Genomic DNA, 17,983 nt, shown 5'->3' with positions numbered 1-17,983 from the left:
CTTGTAAACTTTTATAAGATTATCAAAGAATTAGCACCAAATACTTACAGGAATTGGTACCACTACAAACCCGTGACTCCACCCCTACAGTCTCCGTACTGATCAGAATTACGTCTTAATTCCTGCTAGAACTGAGAAATTCAAAAGATCTTTTCTGCCTACTTCCATTGTTTCCTGGAATAACTTGCCATTAACTACACGAGCATCAACATCAATTGCCATCTTTAAAAAAGAGTTGGAGACGTTTTTATCACAGCCCTCACACTCAACCTCACTTCTCCCACGGTCCGAGAAACCCAGCTATCCACCTTACCAGACTCAGACTCAACCGCAGTCAGTTAAACTTTCACCTGTTCCAACATCAATGTGTGCCCAGTCCTGCGTGCAAATGTGGTCACTTCAACGAAACAGCTGTACACTACTTCTTACACTGCCCACTGTACACTGACGAACGCATTGATATGTTATCATCTCTAACTAAAATTCTGCCATTTGACACAAACAACGTCACCGACAACACTTTATGTTCAACCATTCTCAGGGGTAACCCCTCATTGTCGTTTGTCAACAACTGTAACATATTTGATGCGGTTTTCAACTTTATTTTGCAGACAGGACGTTTTGTTTGATTTAGTTGATTCATTTTGATTTGTACACCAGCCTACTATGTACCCTTGTCATTTCTTATTATTATTATTACTTTGTTTTATTGTATCCTTTTATGTGTGAGGAGAGGGCTGAGATAAGTTTTATAACTTTTTGCCTCATCCTCGGAAAATAAATGTGAATAAAATAAAATAAATAAATAAATAACTTTGTGTTACCCTTGAGTGTAGTGTTGGAGGCCTTGAAAGAAATCTAGAACAATTGTGCATTTCCTCTCAGGGAAAACAATCTGCATGACCAGTATAACATTCCCGTTACACGCGCATGTGTATAAAATTATGCATTATCATCAATTGTCACATGAACATGTAGTAGTGACATTAACATTAACATTAACATGTATAATACTGTGTTGCATCAGGTCTATGGAGGAGGTCATCTTGGGTCAAATGATCGGTTCAATGTGACAGCAGAACATCTTGTGGCCATCTACTCTGGTGGGATGATTAACCTTGACCATGGAGGCTATGTCACAAAGGAGACAAGAGGATCTGGTTTTGAACCATCAGAAGGACCTGGTCAGGGTTATGGTAGGATATGGCTTAATACATTGTATTCATTGGGCATCTATAATTATATAGTTCTTAGTTTTTGGCATCCACAAAATTTTTCCATAAGGTTCTACCATTGTTTGAGAGGAAGTAATTTTGTACAATATATTATTATATAGCTGACATTGACTTAGTATTGACATTTGATTATCCAGGAAATTCTGCAGGTGGAAGTGGAGGTGGCCATGGTGGCAGTGGAGGTCGTGGTAAAGGTCAAACCAATGTTGGGCTTGCCTACGGGTCCATCTACCAACCTGTAGACTATGGAAGTACAGGAGGCTATGGCAGTAACTATGGTGAGCTTACATGTAACTGGGCTATTTAAAAAATTCCAATACTCCAGTAAGAGTTACTTTTACTGATTGTCAAACATTTACAAAACAAAAATACCAGAGGCACCTCAGTCTTTCTTTAATTGATACAAGTAATTCACAGGCTTGCTCCTTGTCTAACTACCAGTAGCACTTAATGTACAAACTGACAGTTCTGTGCCTTGCTCCACAGGACAATTGTACTATGGAGACAATGAGCATGGCAATGCTGTTGTGCGGAGAGGACTTGGTGGGCGAGGTGGAGGGGCACTGAAAATTACCACCAGACACTGCCTCATTGATGGCAGGATCACTGCTAATGGAGAAAGCATCGATGGTGTTCATAACAGCCAGGCTGGTAAGAAGTCTTATGATCAGCTTTTTCAGGAAAAATGCTACAGGTGTAAGGAAAGTTAGTCGTCTATGTCCTTTACTTACTGTATCAGTTGTACAATATATTTCATTGGAGGTTTTGCACACAAGAGTTTATTCTGTATTGATGTAGGGTTTGTTCTGATGAACATGTCATGCATGTTTAGGCACAGTTGGTTCTCCAATTTTTTCATGATTTAGATTTAAAATGTTACTAAGTTGAAGCAGGTTTAACCACACCAACTATGTTACCGGTAAGTCTCAGAGTGAGTTTATCCATGGATAGATATTGCAGAATGATGTATTACACAATCATGTTCTTGTTGCAGGTGGTGGCTCAGGTGGAAGCATCTGGTTAGAATGTGAAGAGCTGGATGGATACGGAGCCGTCTCTGCCAATGGTGGAACTGGCCATGGTTCTGGTGGAGCAGGAGGGGGAGGGGGACGTGTGGCCATCTACTCCCAGAAACTACGAAAGTTCAATGGCACAGTCACAGCATATGGAGGTAAGCAGACATAATCTATACATGCAAAGGAATAGCTGATGATCATTTTCAGCTTGCATTGGTTTTTCTAATCTACCGGTAACATTAATTATGTTTCTGCTCATGTTGCAGGCAACAGCAACTATGAAGTTGGTGGTTCTGGCACTGTCTATGTTGAACGTCAGAATGCAATGCTAGAAGCCCAACACAAGACTCTGAAGATCGACAACAATGGCATCCCTTACCCCCACGCAGCAACATACCAACATGGCGACCTTCGTAACCTGTTAGATGGATCATATGAGGACATCGGCCAATCAGGAGGCATCACCTGGCTGTACCATGACTCACACAGCTATGTCTTTGATGAGGTACTCTTGCATGACGTTAAAATGTAATCAAAAATTGTCTTGCATGACGTTAAAATGTAATCAAAAATTGTACTGCTGTTTAGAAAAAAACTTCCTTTCTACCATCCAAATCAGTAGCTACAATATACACCTTACATTTAATGTTATGTTAAGATATAAATAAACTTACTTGGAGAAAAATACTCCAAAAAACATTTCCTTGTGATATTTATTTATTATATTTGATTTAATGGTATTTGTGAATGATTTATAACAGATATAACAGATGTGAACAATCTCTTATGAAACAGCTCCATGTCCATGGCAATGCTCATGTGGCCATCCTGAGTAACACAAGTACAGACATGGTGGAAGTGCAGGGAGGCAGACTGTTAGGCGACCGTTCAGGTGTGATGCATGTTGGGAAGAACCAGACTTTTGGATTTGATGATGTTGACATCTATCTACCAGTGAACACCCAGCTCTACAGGTATATTCTTTATATGTATGATATATACTTTATGCTGTAAAGTCAGTGTTCTTTGCCTTACTGTTTTTCTACCTCCTGTACTATTGTGCTGAATTTTCTCTTTAGGTATGGCCATCTCGAGTTACCTCAGCGGCTTGCCATGCGTGAAGTTTGGATGGAAGTCAATGGCACCATTGCCAACATTGAGGACTTAACTGTTGAGTCAGATGGAGAACTTCATTTGTGGTCCTATGGCAACACCAGGGGAAAGTCCAGTGGTTCATATGAGTGTGCCAACATAAGTGTAAGGGCTGATGGAAAAATGGAGATGCTCACTGTGAAAAACGACAGCAGAATGGACATCAACGTAACAACACTTGTGGTTAATGCAGGAGGCTACGTGAGAACAAATGATCTCAAACTCACAGCTGTGAATGCAACTATTGACGTAGCAGGTATGCCATGATACAGATTTATCATACATGTACAATGCATATCATTTAAAAAAATATGCTTTACTTGGTTGATAGACCTAATTATACATTGTAATCTACATATAGATGACTTTTAAATTTCAAACTTTGTAACTGTGTTCCAATGAACCAACTGAAACTGAACTGAAACAAAAAAATCAAGGATCCACCTTCTTCACATGATCAAATGTAGAACAACATGGTGCAGAGGTTCCTGCCATTGCAGTTTTAAGACAGCAAATGTATTCCCATGATTTGGATTATATGTGTTGAATATGTCCATGGTGCTGAAGTGCTCTCAATTGACAAGAGAATGGTGCTACTGGATCGTGCATATTTTGAAATGTCTCAGTTTCTTCCTATGATACAGTTGAAACTTAACTTACTCATAATTTGGACATTTTGCAGGTAACTTCCATGCGGACATGTCAGGCCACTCAGCAGATGAAGGCCCCGGAGCAGGGAGATACGAAAGTTACGGGGGAATGCGGCGGGGATCTGGTGGTGGCCATGGGGGACGTGGTGGCCGCTCCCATCGTGGGATCTACTCAGGGTTTGCCTATGACTCCTTGTACTCTCCACATCTCCCTGGTAGTGGAGGAGGGCATGGGGACAGCAGTGATGCAGGAGGGCGGGGAGGAGGTGTGTACTGGTACTCCAAAACTGTTTGGTAGAAACAGGTAGAATGGGTATTAATCGTATCAAGCTGATGCAACTGTAGGCTATGTCTGTTCAGCAATAGACCCTAAAAATCCCCAGTATGCTTATTTGCATCTGATGCAAGTTAGTATTTCACTATACCAGTAATAGCATTTGTGCTTTGAAATTTCAAACTGCAACAGTTTATGTCATGTTAATGACTCGCAAATGCCTCCAGGTAACTTAATAACATTATTTTGGTCTGTAGGAGTGGTACACATAGATGTCCTGGACACTTTCCGGGTGGAAGGTCGTCTCCATGCCAATGGAGAGTCTGTGATGACTGGGTCGGGAGGAGGGGGGGCAGGAGGCAGCATCCTTCTGACTGTGGGACACCTTGATGGGACTGGCTCTGTGGAAGTAATGGGTGGATCTGTACCAGGTAACCAATCTGGGTCAAATTGCCATCAGATTACAGCATCCCTGTTTCAGTATCCACACTCTACATCTGATGGCCAGGCAGCAATTTAACCAAATATATATAGCCACAAGACCAATATCAAGTGCCAGAGTAATCAAAGTATTATAAGTGTTCATTTCATTTATGAAATCCACTTATTCTAAAAAAAAGTACAAGAGCTGTGCTGTTTTCAAGACAGACACTTTTAATGTTGAACCAAGACCTGAAATTTGTCACATCCTAAACTACAATTTATGATGACCACAACAGCACTGATTCTTAAGTCAAGAGGACTGAATAGGATTATGTTGATTTTATAGATATTACACTCTTGCATGATCACTGCATAATACACATGACTTTTAGTGCAATTATAGTAAAGCTACAAAAATAACTTTGTTTACTGCAGGCCCTGGATATGGTGGTGCTGGATCAGGCGGACGCATTGCTGTTTACTACAGGAACAACTACACGTATGATGGGGAATACCAGGTACATGGAGGTCAAGACAAAGCTGGACATGCCGGCAGTGGCACAGTTTACATCGAGGGCATCGACCATCAGAACCGCACCCATCGTACACTACGAGTAGACAACAATCGCGAGTCATCTCCTGAACCACGTGTGCAGGAAGTACAGCCGATCTCTCTAGCCGGACCAACTGGAGACCAGGAGTTTGTGTCGTATAGCGGAGTGACTGTCCAAACAACAGGCCCTGCATACCATACTGGCAATCCTAATAGTTATCATTGGTACTCCTTATCCAGGATCCAGTCCCAGTCCTCCAGCTCGTACTACAGAAGCACTACAAGGAACCCCACCCTTACATTCACCCTACCATTTACCTTGTACATCGACCATCTCAGGATATTCCCAATGTGCATAGACAGGTGAGATGGAGCATGGTTTCAACCCCATTTACTAAAGATATTTAATATTATCATTAACATCTAGACATGCAATAAGACATGCCATTATCTTAGCTTTTTATTGATTACATACCCATACGGTATACCCAATTGATCTCTTTCCTTCTTTACAGCAAACGTCCACTTCATTTACTACTGCAGCTGCTTTTTTAACAGTCAGGGAAAGCTGATTGTGATAGATGTACAAATGTACGGTTCTGTTCTCTGTCAGACTAATACCAATGCTTCACAATCTTTGCAGCCTAACAACAGCCTTCAAAGTGGAGAGTGAATACCAAGGACAGATGTATAACCACACAGAGGGTTACATTGAAACTCTTGGCTGTGGGACACAGCAGTTGGTTGACCAGTATGCTGATGTAGAGTTGGGTAGGGATGTTGAAAAGGTATGGCTACACTTCAATGTTCAATACAAAATTCTTCCAAGTTGAACATAAATTCCAAAGATATTTTTCAATAATAAGAACCAGTATATCTGTCTAATCAGTAGATTTGTCTGATTTAGATGCATTTTAATAACTGTGATAATTCCAATCCAGTATTGTGTATATGTACATGTAACAATCATGGCTATTACATTTAATCAAAGTAGCAGTGTAGCCAATAAGGGATTTGCTGCATGTTGGTTGAATTTTCTTTATTTCTACATTACTTAAGTCCAAAACAAGTACTTTCATGTTACCTTGACACATCCTACATGTATTTCAAACTTTTTTTTTACAGATCTATGTAACGCTCCTTGCCCATGGTTCGTCAGGTCACACCACCATGGATGCCATTCAGCTGTTTGCACGGGAGAACCCAAATGTTGCCTCTCAGTTCCCGTTTACCTCAGCACCGGGCAGTGCCTGGGTTGTTGTAGAAGAGGAACCATCACATCATTTGGAATTCGACGAGGTTTGTTTATAAATGCATCCCGACGTTATCAGAAAGTAATTTATTTATTTTGCCATCTTTCATTTGTTAGGACATTTATACTGACTCAGAGGGATTTTTTGTCATAATCTAATAGGTACTACACATACCAGCCTAGCCTGTAGCAGCTACATTTGTATGTTTTTCCCAATCAGATCCAAGTACATGGTGGTGGTGGGCTTAGCTTGGAAGGAGAAGGAGAAGGCAGCAGGTTGTCTGTGGACCGAGTCACAGGTGACTACACAGGCCTGGTGACCATGCGGGAAGGCCAGATGTTCCATAACAGGTTTTCTAGAGACATCCTGCCATTCTCCTTGATCGTACATCGTGGAGCAAACGTCACACTTCCGCCTCGTACAGAGTGCAAGGATGTGGACATCTATATCCGAGGTATTTACTCTTCATGTCAGTACATGTAAGCCATACTGATTTATTATGAGTTTTGTCCTTTCAGCCTAGCAAATGATGTACAGTGGCAGTTTGATCACAGGAAAGCATGCTTTATACAAGTTAGAATCAGCTCAAGTTTGTAGAATGTTAATTATTTTCAAAGAATTACATAATGTATGATTGCAGTGAGAAGACACCTGTCCTTAAGACTAATTAGGAAACACCTGTCCATGGTGTACACTGTATATATCAGTTTTTGATATCATTGCTGTTTGAGCTAATGACTTTGTCCATTTTTCATTACAAGGTCACTTTGACACCATACAAAACCTGACTGTCGGATCAGGGTGTAAGTTTGTGCTTGATCACCTGGAGCCTACAACAACAGAGCTGGATCATGTGGTGGTCAAAACCTTTGGAGAGATGGAAGTTCTCACTCAGAATGAAGTAACTACGACTTTGACTGGACGGACATTTTCTATTCGCAGTGGAGGGATGGTAAGAATGCTACGAATTTTTCTTCTTAGCTGAAATGCAGTTTTTTATGGTGATTTACTGCCCATACAGTATATAGGACAAATATTGTGAACAAATGATTTGTACACTGTCAGTTGTCATGTATACTTAGGTACATGTATGGTATCGTAAAGCCGTAGGTTGTTTTAATAGAATTATTAGCTACAGGCCAAAGTAGCAAACAATTAGTATTTGATTGTATCGTGATATAATCTGAAATCATAGAATGCATGAATGTATGTTTGATTTTGTGACTTTCTTATCAGGTGCGGTCAAATGACCTGGAACTGCACTACATCAATGTCACAATTGAATCTTCTGCCTATCTAACTGTGGATGAAGGGGTATCAAGGCAGGAGGCCTTTGGTGGTATGTCTTCTGTTTGACATGTTTTCCTGCATATTTTATTCTTATCATAATATCAATTAAACTTCTTCATGTTATATTGCGTATAGTATAACATCTAGTATTTTCAAATATGGGTATACAATGTTACGGTATTATCATGGTGGCAATTATAAAATCTTTTGTTTTCATATTACGTGTTTGACTGTATTCTATGCACTGAAAATTTTGGATGAAGGTACAAGTTGGTTCATTAATTAACCATAGTGATACCGTTCTGTCTCCAGATGGTGCAGGAGTTGGGAGTCCTTCAGGTTCATCCGGAGCAGGGCATGGTGGGAATGGTGGTCAGGGTCACTCCCAGTCGGTGGTTGGGATCACACATGGATCCATCCTCAGCCCAAACACGTTTGGCAGGGAAGGGGGGCACAGTGTCTTCCCTCATCTTGGTGGGAGAGGTATATGTAATATTTATCAGATTCTATCTTTTCTTATAAATCATGTTTATGTGGACAGTCACAACTGTAATATAAAGTCACCGTATAAAAACTTTACGATGCTTGAATTGTGTTGCATTAAGGCATGCAAATTTAACTCTAGTAACAAAACAGAAAATTACTTTTCTAAAGCCTTTACAACAGAAGGTATATTGTAAACATTTCCAATATGTCTTCCAATATTTTCAGGTGGAGGACGGATGTTTGTGAACATCTCCAATGCCCTTGTTGTGGACGGCTTTCTGACAGCCAAGGGTGGAAAGTGGGGGTCGGTGGCAGCAGGAGGGGGAAGTGGTGGGAGTATCTGGCTTGAGACCCACATCTTTGATGGAGACGGAGTGGTGGATGTGTCGGGAGGAGATGGGTACATGGGTCAGGGGTCAGCTGCAGGAGGAGGAGGGGCAGGAGGACGAGCAGCAGTGTACTACACATACAACCACTACACAGGTATGGTTCTGTAAGGGTGTACTACACATACAACCACTACATAGGTATGGTTACTGTAAGGGTGTACTACACATACTACCACTACATAGGTATGGTTCTGTAAGGGTGTACTACACATACAACCACTACACAGGTATGGTTCTGTAAGGGTGTACTACACATACAACCACTACATACATTTTGTACATGTGTAGGTATGGTTCTGTAAGGGTGTACTACACATATAATGTACAACCACTACATAGGTATGGTTCTGATTTAATTAACAGTATCTGTGTACTACATTTAGTTTTGTACACAATCATACAACCAATGGTTAGAGCTTTACATCAACATGCAATTGTAGATGTACTTGACTACATGATGAGCATGAGAAGTAAATCATCAATGCTAAATCCTTGATCCACAGGCCAGTTCCTTGCTACCGGTGGGGATGGCTATGAACCAGGCGGACCCGGTACAGTGTACCTTCATCGTCTGCAACCGGACAACCAGACACAACTTCTGGATGCTACCAGTGAGGAAGCACAAGTTACCCACGATTCCAATGTCACCCAGCCACTCACCAACCGAACACTCTACATCAACAACTTGGGGAAGAGACCCAGAGATCCTGAGAGAAACCTGTCTTCCCTGTACACTAGTTATGCTTCCACTTCCACAGTTGCATGGATCCTACCAGCAGAGCCATCACAGATAGCTGACAGAAACATACCAACCCATTACTTTCCTGAGGATGTCATTATTGATGAGCTTCACCTCTATGGTGGGGCACAGCTTGGGTTCTTGTGGCCGCTCAGTCCAAGGGAACATCTCCAGATCAGACTGGGATCTCTGCATGGGGACCGCAGTGGGAAAATTCACATCGGCTTTAACCAGACTTTGTATGCAGCCAATGCTCATCTCCCATGGACCTGACAATCCTATCCAGGAGGCCTGACAACCACACATGGAGAACTGCGTGCAGCAGGCGTCACTGTGGATGTGCAGGGTGTGGTGGCCAACTGTGAAAACATCACTGTTGTAGATGGAGGTACATTTAACTGTGCAAGACAATATTGTGACTTTAGTACTACAGTAGATTGTGCATTGTACCACTTAATGTAGTCCTTTCAACTGGTTTAAAAAGTCATAGCACAGGATAGAGATAGCAGATCACACACTGGACTTCAAAAAGTGTTAACCTGTGGGAATGTTTTTTTGTGTGCATTAAACATGAAGTTTGTTGATAGAAACATCTTTCTTAGTTGTATATGAATGACTCTGTGAATTTTGTGCATTTCTTGTTTTTTGCTAGGAATCATAAAAATGCACGAGATGATTGACCTTCATGGACATCCGACTGAGACATTCAACTTCAATGCCATTGAAATTCGTAACCATGGAACCCTGCAGACATCAAATGGACAGAACCGGCGTGTCATGAAAGGAACATTTGTACAGGTGTGTTCTTCTTTCATCTTCAGCCCCAAGGCATATTGCAAAAAAAGTAAAATTGATGTTTAGATTGGTCATTTTATTTATTGTGGGTTTCAATTTGCATATAATGTCATATGAAGTGATGACAAACAGCAGTAATTATAGCAGAATATTGTTTACAGTAGCACAAAATTTATTCAACTATAATTATAATTGTTCTTAAAATTCTTTTAAGAAATAAAATGTTTGATTTTTGGAGAGAATGTCAAGGTAGTCTTACGAGATAAGACTTTTAAGTTATTAATCGCAAAATATGTATAACTTGATGATCTCTTATAGAGCATTAGTTTTTTACATATTACATGTACATTGTAATCATCGACAATAATCAACTGCAGGTGCATGGAGGTGGAGTTCTAACATCAACCAACTTGCATCTACTCGCTGATGTCATTATCGTTGATGTCAAAGGCTCCATCAATGTGGATGGGAGTGGGCATTCAGCTGGAGGTCAGTACAGACTGTTGTTTACAATGTACTCATAAAAATGAATTCTGCTAGTAGAAGAAATATATTAAGGTTGTAGTATTCATGGGCATTGCAGAGTTCTTGACAAGCAACTTGAATCTTATTTGTAAGCAGCTTGAATCTTATTTGTGTACCTTTCTGCAATTGGTGGCATTTAGGTATTTTCCCCTGTCTACAGGTACAATCAAAATCAATACACTTACATGTACATTGTACATGTACACATTGTATATCATATACAATATATAATTATGTACACTGTATGTTTTGCATAAAGCATATAATACTATTTGTTTCTCATCTATCATCAAGGGTCTTTGGCAAAAAATGTCCCTGTCACACATTTTATGTAAATAGTAACATTTTCTTCTATGTGGTTAAAATCAATTTTGAATATCCTTGCAGCTGGTCCAGGTGCAGGCCTTACACATAACAACCGTGGAACAGGTGGGAGCCATGGTGGGAGCGGTGGAGCAGCGTCTGCCTCCCAGCAGACAGGCCCTGCCTACGGCTCCTTCCTCCTCCCGCAGGAGTTCGGCAGTGGCGGAGGGAACAGTGGAGGGGCCGGTGGGGGGAGTTTGTTTGTCAATGCCACAGACTTTGTTCGTATAGAAGGTGTCTTAAGTACAAATGGACAGGACTCAACAGGTGAATATGGAGGAGGAGGCAGTGGAGGAAGTCTTCAGCTCACTGCAAGGAAACTGGAAGGGACTGGGAAGATTCAGGTAGAACAGAATTGTCCACAGTATTTCATGCTCTTTTATAAGAGTATAAAATAACAATATTTGAAAACCCAAGAAATGCAAAATATTGAATGTTCAAAATATTCCTTGCTTCATTGTCATTGTCCTTGATAATGTTATTAAAATATTTTTCTATTCCTTTGTCCCTACACCTGTACTAGGTGAATGGAGGTAGTGGGTATGGGGGTGGGGGTGGAGGTGGTGGAAGGATGGCCCTGTATTTTGAAGTGAATGACTTTGATGGAAGTCTGGACTCCTCAGGAGGGGAGGGGCAGGGTGAGCATGGTGCATCAGGGACAGTCTTCTTCAAACAACAACATTCAGCAGAGAAAACTACCCTGAAGATCTACAATGGCTATAACCAACCAGTAAGTTCGTCATCTACTTCGTATTATCATGATGGAATTCTTTTAAAATTAGTACTCAATGTTTATTAACTACAGAACCGATCATGATGTACAGTACTGTATCTAAATTAAGATGATTCTGAATACTGAAATTCTGAACATTATCAAATGCAAAAGAAAACAAGGAAAATCGTAGATTTTGTACCTCCGGGTATTGTAATGTATGTTGCAGAATGTTGGGTGCATGTTGGGACTGTTAAATTAGTGAATGGTGTCTGGGTGTATGTGTGTTCACGTGAATACCATTTTTTCGAAAAGTTTCGAAATGTTTGTAATTGGCTAAATGATCTGTGAAATCACTAATCCCCCCTAGCTGACTGGAGCCCCAAAATAGAAAGGACAGGGGGCATCCCGTGGCGAATCTGGCTGCCCGACCCTCAGTGACCAGCGATAATGTAAACAAACACCTACACAAACGGCCGCGTGAGAAATCAACTCCAGTGCGCGGAACTTGCTCTCGAAAATTTATCAAGCCGCTACGCTTCCCCCCCCCGCGGCTGCCATCCCTCCCCACTTACCCCACACTAGTTCAAATCACGTAAAAAAAAACACATCAAAACATGCACAGAATCGTGTTCATATCTTTCATGTTACGGTTAAAACTTAGAACCTCCTTTTGAGCGAACGTTACAAACACGAGACAAAATAATATTTTCGAAAACAAATCGCAATCAGCAATATTTCATTCCTGTTTCATTCATCAAAAGTTCTTGTCGATTGTAAAATGATCACTCATCTGTTGTCTCCTCTAGTGTGTCATTTGTAGCGTAATCACGGCGTGCCAAAAAAATCAGTCAATACTATGAAAATTCCGGGATAAAAAACTTGGCAAAAACGTGTTCTCCACATCGCTGTACAAAACCATGCGTGCGCCATTTTGATATGTAAATAGCAGCGCGATCTACACTCTCATTGGTTCACCTCACATGACCTGCGTTCCGATTGGATAAGCGATATCGAGCCGGCAGCGCGATAGAATGTCTTTATCAGCAAAGAGGCACATTTTCGCTGCTTTCTACGTTTTTTCTACAACTACTAAGCAACATCCTATCAAAAAAAGGGTGATTAGACTCTAAAAGAATTTTCGGGACAATTTCTATGCGCCCTTTTTGATGTTCGAGCCAGATAAAAATAACCCTCGGTACCCGGAAGTCAGCGTACCGAGCTGGATTTTCATGGGTCCCGTCTACCCCAACGCGAGATATTTTTCCTCGATACCTGACACCCCCTCTCACCAGATGTGGACGACGCCTGCGACACTTTATACACGCCGAAAATCAAAAGACAAAACCACTTTCACACACAAGGGGTGTCCATACGCTGTCACAACGCATCATTTTCACGCACTAAAACACACATACTAAAAAGCCAAAACAACGTGCACCATCTACAGCCCAATAGCAAAACGTACACCAAGTCCCAGACATGTCCGTCCACCCAAACGCGAGAAACGGCTGCGAACGTAATTTTCATCTTCCCCCACAAAACCTCCGCGCACGGGATACATCCCTACCCGGAGGTAATTAGATTGATCCCTGACAATTTATCCTGTTCTAAGTTGTAATAAACTGTGTCTCCACATCCAGTCCCGGAGAACATGGATCCCTCTCCCTGAGGACCAAGCTGATGATCACATCCTGGATGTCCTTGACATTGGAGGGTACTCACACGTCAGCCTGCTGTCTGTGGATGAAGGAGGTCTGCCTGTCAGCGACAGTAGGACGTTACATGTCCGAGATCTGGCAGGTGACCACACTGGGACCGTTCATGTTGACCATGGGGAGGCCATCAGTATCAGCCTGAATGCAACTCACAAGATTCCCTTCAATGTCAATGTCTATCAGGTGTGATATAAAACAATGTATTGTGTATTAGAAGGTTAAGTTTATGTCTTGATAATGATATCATCACTTTTTTATATCTTTATATCTAACACTGAGAAAGTATGGAAAATCCTCCTTTGAGTTCTATATGAAGTTGTTTTATGAAGTTGTTTTTTTTCCTTTTTTTAATGCTGTAGAATGGTACCTTGGGACTTCCTCACCACACCTACCTGCAGGACACCACACTAACTCTGTATGGAGGGAAACTTCTGGGTGTGCAGACTCTCAACATATCATTGGATGGAAAACTTGACATCAAGGCTACATCAAAGATTAATACAGAGACACCTGGCACCCTAGTTCTGAACAGCATCACAGTTCTGAATGGAGGAGTCCTTTCTTACCTGGAAGGTCCAGAAGATGAGGCTGGGTTGATGGTACAACTTGATGGCAGTTTCACAGTAAGGGGAGGGGCAGAGGTGGCTGCCAACAAACTATACATCAAAGGTTGGTGAAGCTAGTTTATTGATTATAACTAGATTTAACTGACAACTGTTCCATTCAATATTTTGCTATTCTCTCTCGGCAGGTACCAGTAGATATACCATGTATATGTATAATATTTTGTTGTATATTTCAGCTGTGAACATCAGTGTTGATGGTGAAGGTAAGGTGGATGCATCAGGACATGGCTGGCCGGTATCCCAGGGTCCTGGGGCAGGGCTGGGGACCTCCTATGGGTCAGGTGCCTCTCACGGTGGGGGAGGTGGGCAGGGACAGAACACAGCATACTCTGCACCTGGCTATGGGAATGTACTTGAACCCGTGGACTATGGAAGTGGTGGCAGTCGCAGAGGTGGATCCACAGAGGTTAGCATACTAGTGGATGTACAGAAAATATTTTGTCACTGTTACTTTCAGAAGATCTGACACATCGTCAAGTATTTGTTTGGTTTGCCTGGCAGGTACAGAATTATAAATTATAAACATCAGCCTTCAAGTAGGCAGCATGAATCCTAATCATGATAATGGTTTGTTTCTAGCATGGGGGAAGTGGTGGAGGTGTTCTTCGTTTTGAAGCTGAAAATCATTTCCTTCTGGATGGAGAACTCTTAGCTGATGGCCTGTCTGCTACCTCAACTGGGAACGGAGGAGGAAGTGGTGGGAGTATCTGGATCACAACAAGGCATCTGTCTGGTAGGAAAACATTTATTACACAGATAATGGACTGTCACATTTGTATGTTACACTGTAGGTTTTATGCACTTGAAGGCTGTGCACGAAGGGTAGAAATAATATTGAAGGCAATTTCCCTAGTAATTAATAGTTAACATGTGGAAGGTCACACCAATGTTATATGCTGGACCTCAGATCTTTAAGAGTTCTGAAATGTAATATCAACATCTATATTATACCTTAGTTTGTATACACAGTTTCAGAAAGAGAATATAGCTGTAAGATTCATGTTTCTCAATCATTCCTTTATTTCCATGCTGCCATGCAATACCTTTACTTAAGTTAAAAATGACTGTGGAATAGCAAGAATGTGGCCTATCAAACAGCATTACTAGTATTTAATGAAGAGTTGTTTTGTTTTGCATTTAATGTGATATTGTTGGATCTTTTCTGTAGGAAGAGGGCGTGTGTCTGTAAGCGGAGGGGATTCACCGTGTGTAGCTAACTGTAACCGCTGTGTTGAGGGACGATGTTTGCAGTGCAGGAACCAGTATTACTGGAAACCTTATGACTGTGTCCGACGTTGTGATGATTGGCGCAATGAAGTACCAAGCTATGGCACTAATTACCATTCTGTTGGAAGATATTGCAGAAATGAGAAACAGTCAGGAACACTAGTGAGTATTGCTTATCCCTGATACTAGTAGTACCCATTATGATTATTTTTCTGACTTTAGGGCCTGTGTTGAAATCTTTCTTTATCTTTATATCTTTAAAATATGCGATAATATCAATAATAATTTTTCCTTTAATCTTAAAAGGGATACATGTATTACAAATGAGGCCTGAGAGAGTCTTTCAGAAATGATAGTAGCAAGTTAAAGCTATTTTAATGCTTTTTTGTACAGGACATTTTCCAGTTGCAGTAATAGTTGAGTAAGTAAGGAAGTCCCATTTTTTATCCCTCTAGGCTGTTGGTGGTGGAGGTGCTGGGGGCCGTGTGGCTGTCTACAGCAATGTCAGCGACACCTTCCGTGGGCAGCTGCAGGCGTTAGGAGGGGCAAGTGATGTTGAAAGGGGAGGCCCTGGAACAGTCTTCATCTCTAACCCATTACTCAACACCACATCACCTCAAACAACACTTCTTGTGGACAACGGCGGTTACAAACCAAAGACAACCTGGCTAACTAACAGCAACCAGGACAGTGGACGTGCCTACATCACAACTCAGACATCTAACCTCATGTTGCAGTATGAGTTTGATCATGTACATTTATCAGGTGGTGGACATTTAGCCTTCCACAAGGACGATACCATTCTTCAGGATATTCCCGTACACATAGGCCGTCTCCATGGTGATGGGTCTGGGATACTCCACACGTCACCCGACCACCATCTTCACATCACAGACTCCAACTCTCCCTTCCCAGCAGGCTTCAGAAGCTATGAAAACTCATACGTCAGCCTACCAAAGAGTGAGTAGTCCTGTGGCAGAAAAATTACTCCAATACCACAGTACTATTCTTCTTTCTAATAAATGAAACTCTAGTAAATGAATACTCTGGACAGTAGGATGGTTAGAAACATTAATTTTGTACTCATCCACCCTGCCAGGTAAAATGGTGCCATTTTTGTTCAGGACAATTAACAAACTTGTTGTTTCAACAAAGTGTTTCTTTAACCCACAGCTGTATACCTTGCTGACATGGACAACCCTGAAGTCCATGTGGATGGCACCCTTGATGGTTTGGAAGACTTAACCATTGGCAGTGGTATCACCTTGACAGTTGGGGGTTTGGTAAGCATGGTGTTTGTCTCCCATCTTAAACAACATGGGCTATCACATTAGGAAATCATAACAAAAATATGACTTTGTGTGTTTCAAGCAATTTTTTACATCCAAAAATCAGCACCAGTCTTACTATATTTCAGATGCACGAATCTGCAGTTGTAGAAATCTGCTGTTTTTCATTTGATTGACAATAGTACTCTTCAAGTTGGGAGATTTTAATACCTGTGTTTTCTTGCAGGGTGGAACATCTGGGGCACTGCCAAAGACACTGCAACTGAAGTCCCTACAGATATTCACAGACGGACAGCTGGAGTCATATTACCCTGATGGCTCAAAGCGTGGACAGGAACCATCTCTGTCCCTTCAGATAACTGATGGGATCCACCTTCATGCTGGAGGTGCCATCAAGGTGCTCCTTATCCTCCTCATCTAGAACTGCCAATCAGAAATGCCATCACCCTCATTGTACAGAGCACATTGTTCTTGCACAATGCTAGCTTGCCCATTGTGTTGATCATTGTTTATGGCTCAAAGCCTCAGACTGTCTCATTAGTTATTACTGTAACAGCTTGGTATTGTTTGTTGATATTAATGTCAGCTTTGTCTTTATTGTTGCAGGGAAACTGGGTACACATGAGTGCCGAGACCATCTTGGTGGACACAGCGGCAGAGGTGGACACCAGCGGAGCTGGGAGTAACACAGACGGAGAAGGCATCCCTGCAGCACAAGGTCAGGGTTGGACAAGTTTTCAAAAATCCACTTGCCGTATCGGGCAAGTGCCTAGTCATTTCCACTTGCCCGAACCAACTTTTCACTTGCCCAAAATATGAAGTACATGTATTTCAATGCATTTTACTAGCAGAAAGGAAATTATTTTATTATGATAGAGTTTATAATATATAATTGGATGCTTGATTTATCAAAATTGTTTGAAACTTGGTCAAAATACTGCAGGGGATATACTTTGCATCCAAAAAATTTACTTGCCCAATCGGGCAAGTCCAGGGGGATATTCACTTGCCCGAACAGTGCTTTTACTTGCCCTGGGCAAGTGGGCAATGGGACTTGTCCAACCCTGAAGGTACTTTTCTCTGATGATGTGTCATTATTGTTTCACACCCTTTCTCATTTGCTGTTGTTAGATTTCAACAGGTCATGTTGGCTAACAAATATGGTTTAATGTGGGTTCTTTGTCTGCAGGTACACAGTGCGGCAGGAGCTGGTACACTGAACAACCTAGCTACCTGTACACTTCTAGGCTTGAGCAATGTGCAGTACT

General features: G+C 41.5%; 1 protein-coding gene across 1 annotated transcript in view; it reads left to right on the top strand.

The window, feature by feature from the left end:
- Positions 1–17,983, top strand: part of LOC109469615 — a gene marked incomplete at its 3' end in the record, with an annotated part of 53,803 nt that overhangs the window by 3,116 nt on the left and 32,704 nt on the right. The window contains 31 exon segments of the mRNA XM_019768153.1: positions 1,028–1,196; positions 1,373–1,513; positions 1,722–1,886; positions 2,230–2,406; positions 2,518–2,756; positions 3,047–3,225; positions 3,331–3,659; positions 4,086–4,319; positions 4,585–4,758; positions 5,186–5,666; positions 5,947–6,091; positions 6,429–6,602; positions 6,776–7,010; positions 7,318–7,508; positions 7,793–7,895; positions 8,159–8,329; positions 8,558–8,815; positions 9,225–9,848; positions 10,113–10,258; positions 10,633–10,744; positions 11,168–11,487; positions 11,667–11,873; positions 13,499–13,756; positions 13,933–14,242; positions 14,376–14,605; positions 14,779–14,932; positions 15,368–15,588; positions 15,882–16,386; positions 16,600–16,709; positions 16,942–17,112; positions 17,322–17,433. Coding sequence (XP_019623712.1) covers positions 1,028–1,196; positions 1,373–1,513; positions 1,722–1,886; positions 2,230–2,406; positions 2,518–2,756; positions 3,047–3,225; positions 3,331–3,659; positions 4,086–4,319; positions 4,585–4,758; positions 5,186–5,666; positions 5,947–6,091; positions 6,429–6,602; positions 6,776–7,010; positions 7,318–7,508; positions 7,793–7,895; positions 8,159–8,329; positions 8,558–8,815; positions 9,225–9,848; positions 10,113–10,258; positions 10,633–10,744; positions 11,168–11,487; positions 11,667–11,873; positions 13,499–13,756; positions 13,933–14,242; positions 14,376–14,605; positions 14,779–14,932; positions 15,368–15,588; positions 15,882–16,386; positions 16,600–16,709; positions 16,942–17,112; positions 17,322–17,433 — 7,045 coding nt within the window.

The sequence above is a fragment of the Branchiostoma belcheri genome, unplaced genomic scaffold (genome assembly GCF_001625305.1).
Source record: "Branchiostoma belcheri isolate BF01 breed outbred unplaced genomic scaffold, Haploidv18h27 scaffold21, whole genome shotgun sequence".
Classification (NCBI taxonomy): Eukaryota; Metazoa; Chordata; class Leptocardii; order Amphioxiformes; family Branchiostomatidae; genus Branchiostoma; species Branchiostoma belcheri.
Note: the sequence above shows the minus strand (reverse complement) of the source record. Positions and strands in the feature narration are given on the sequence as shown.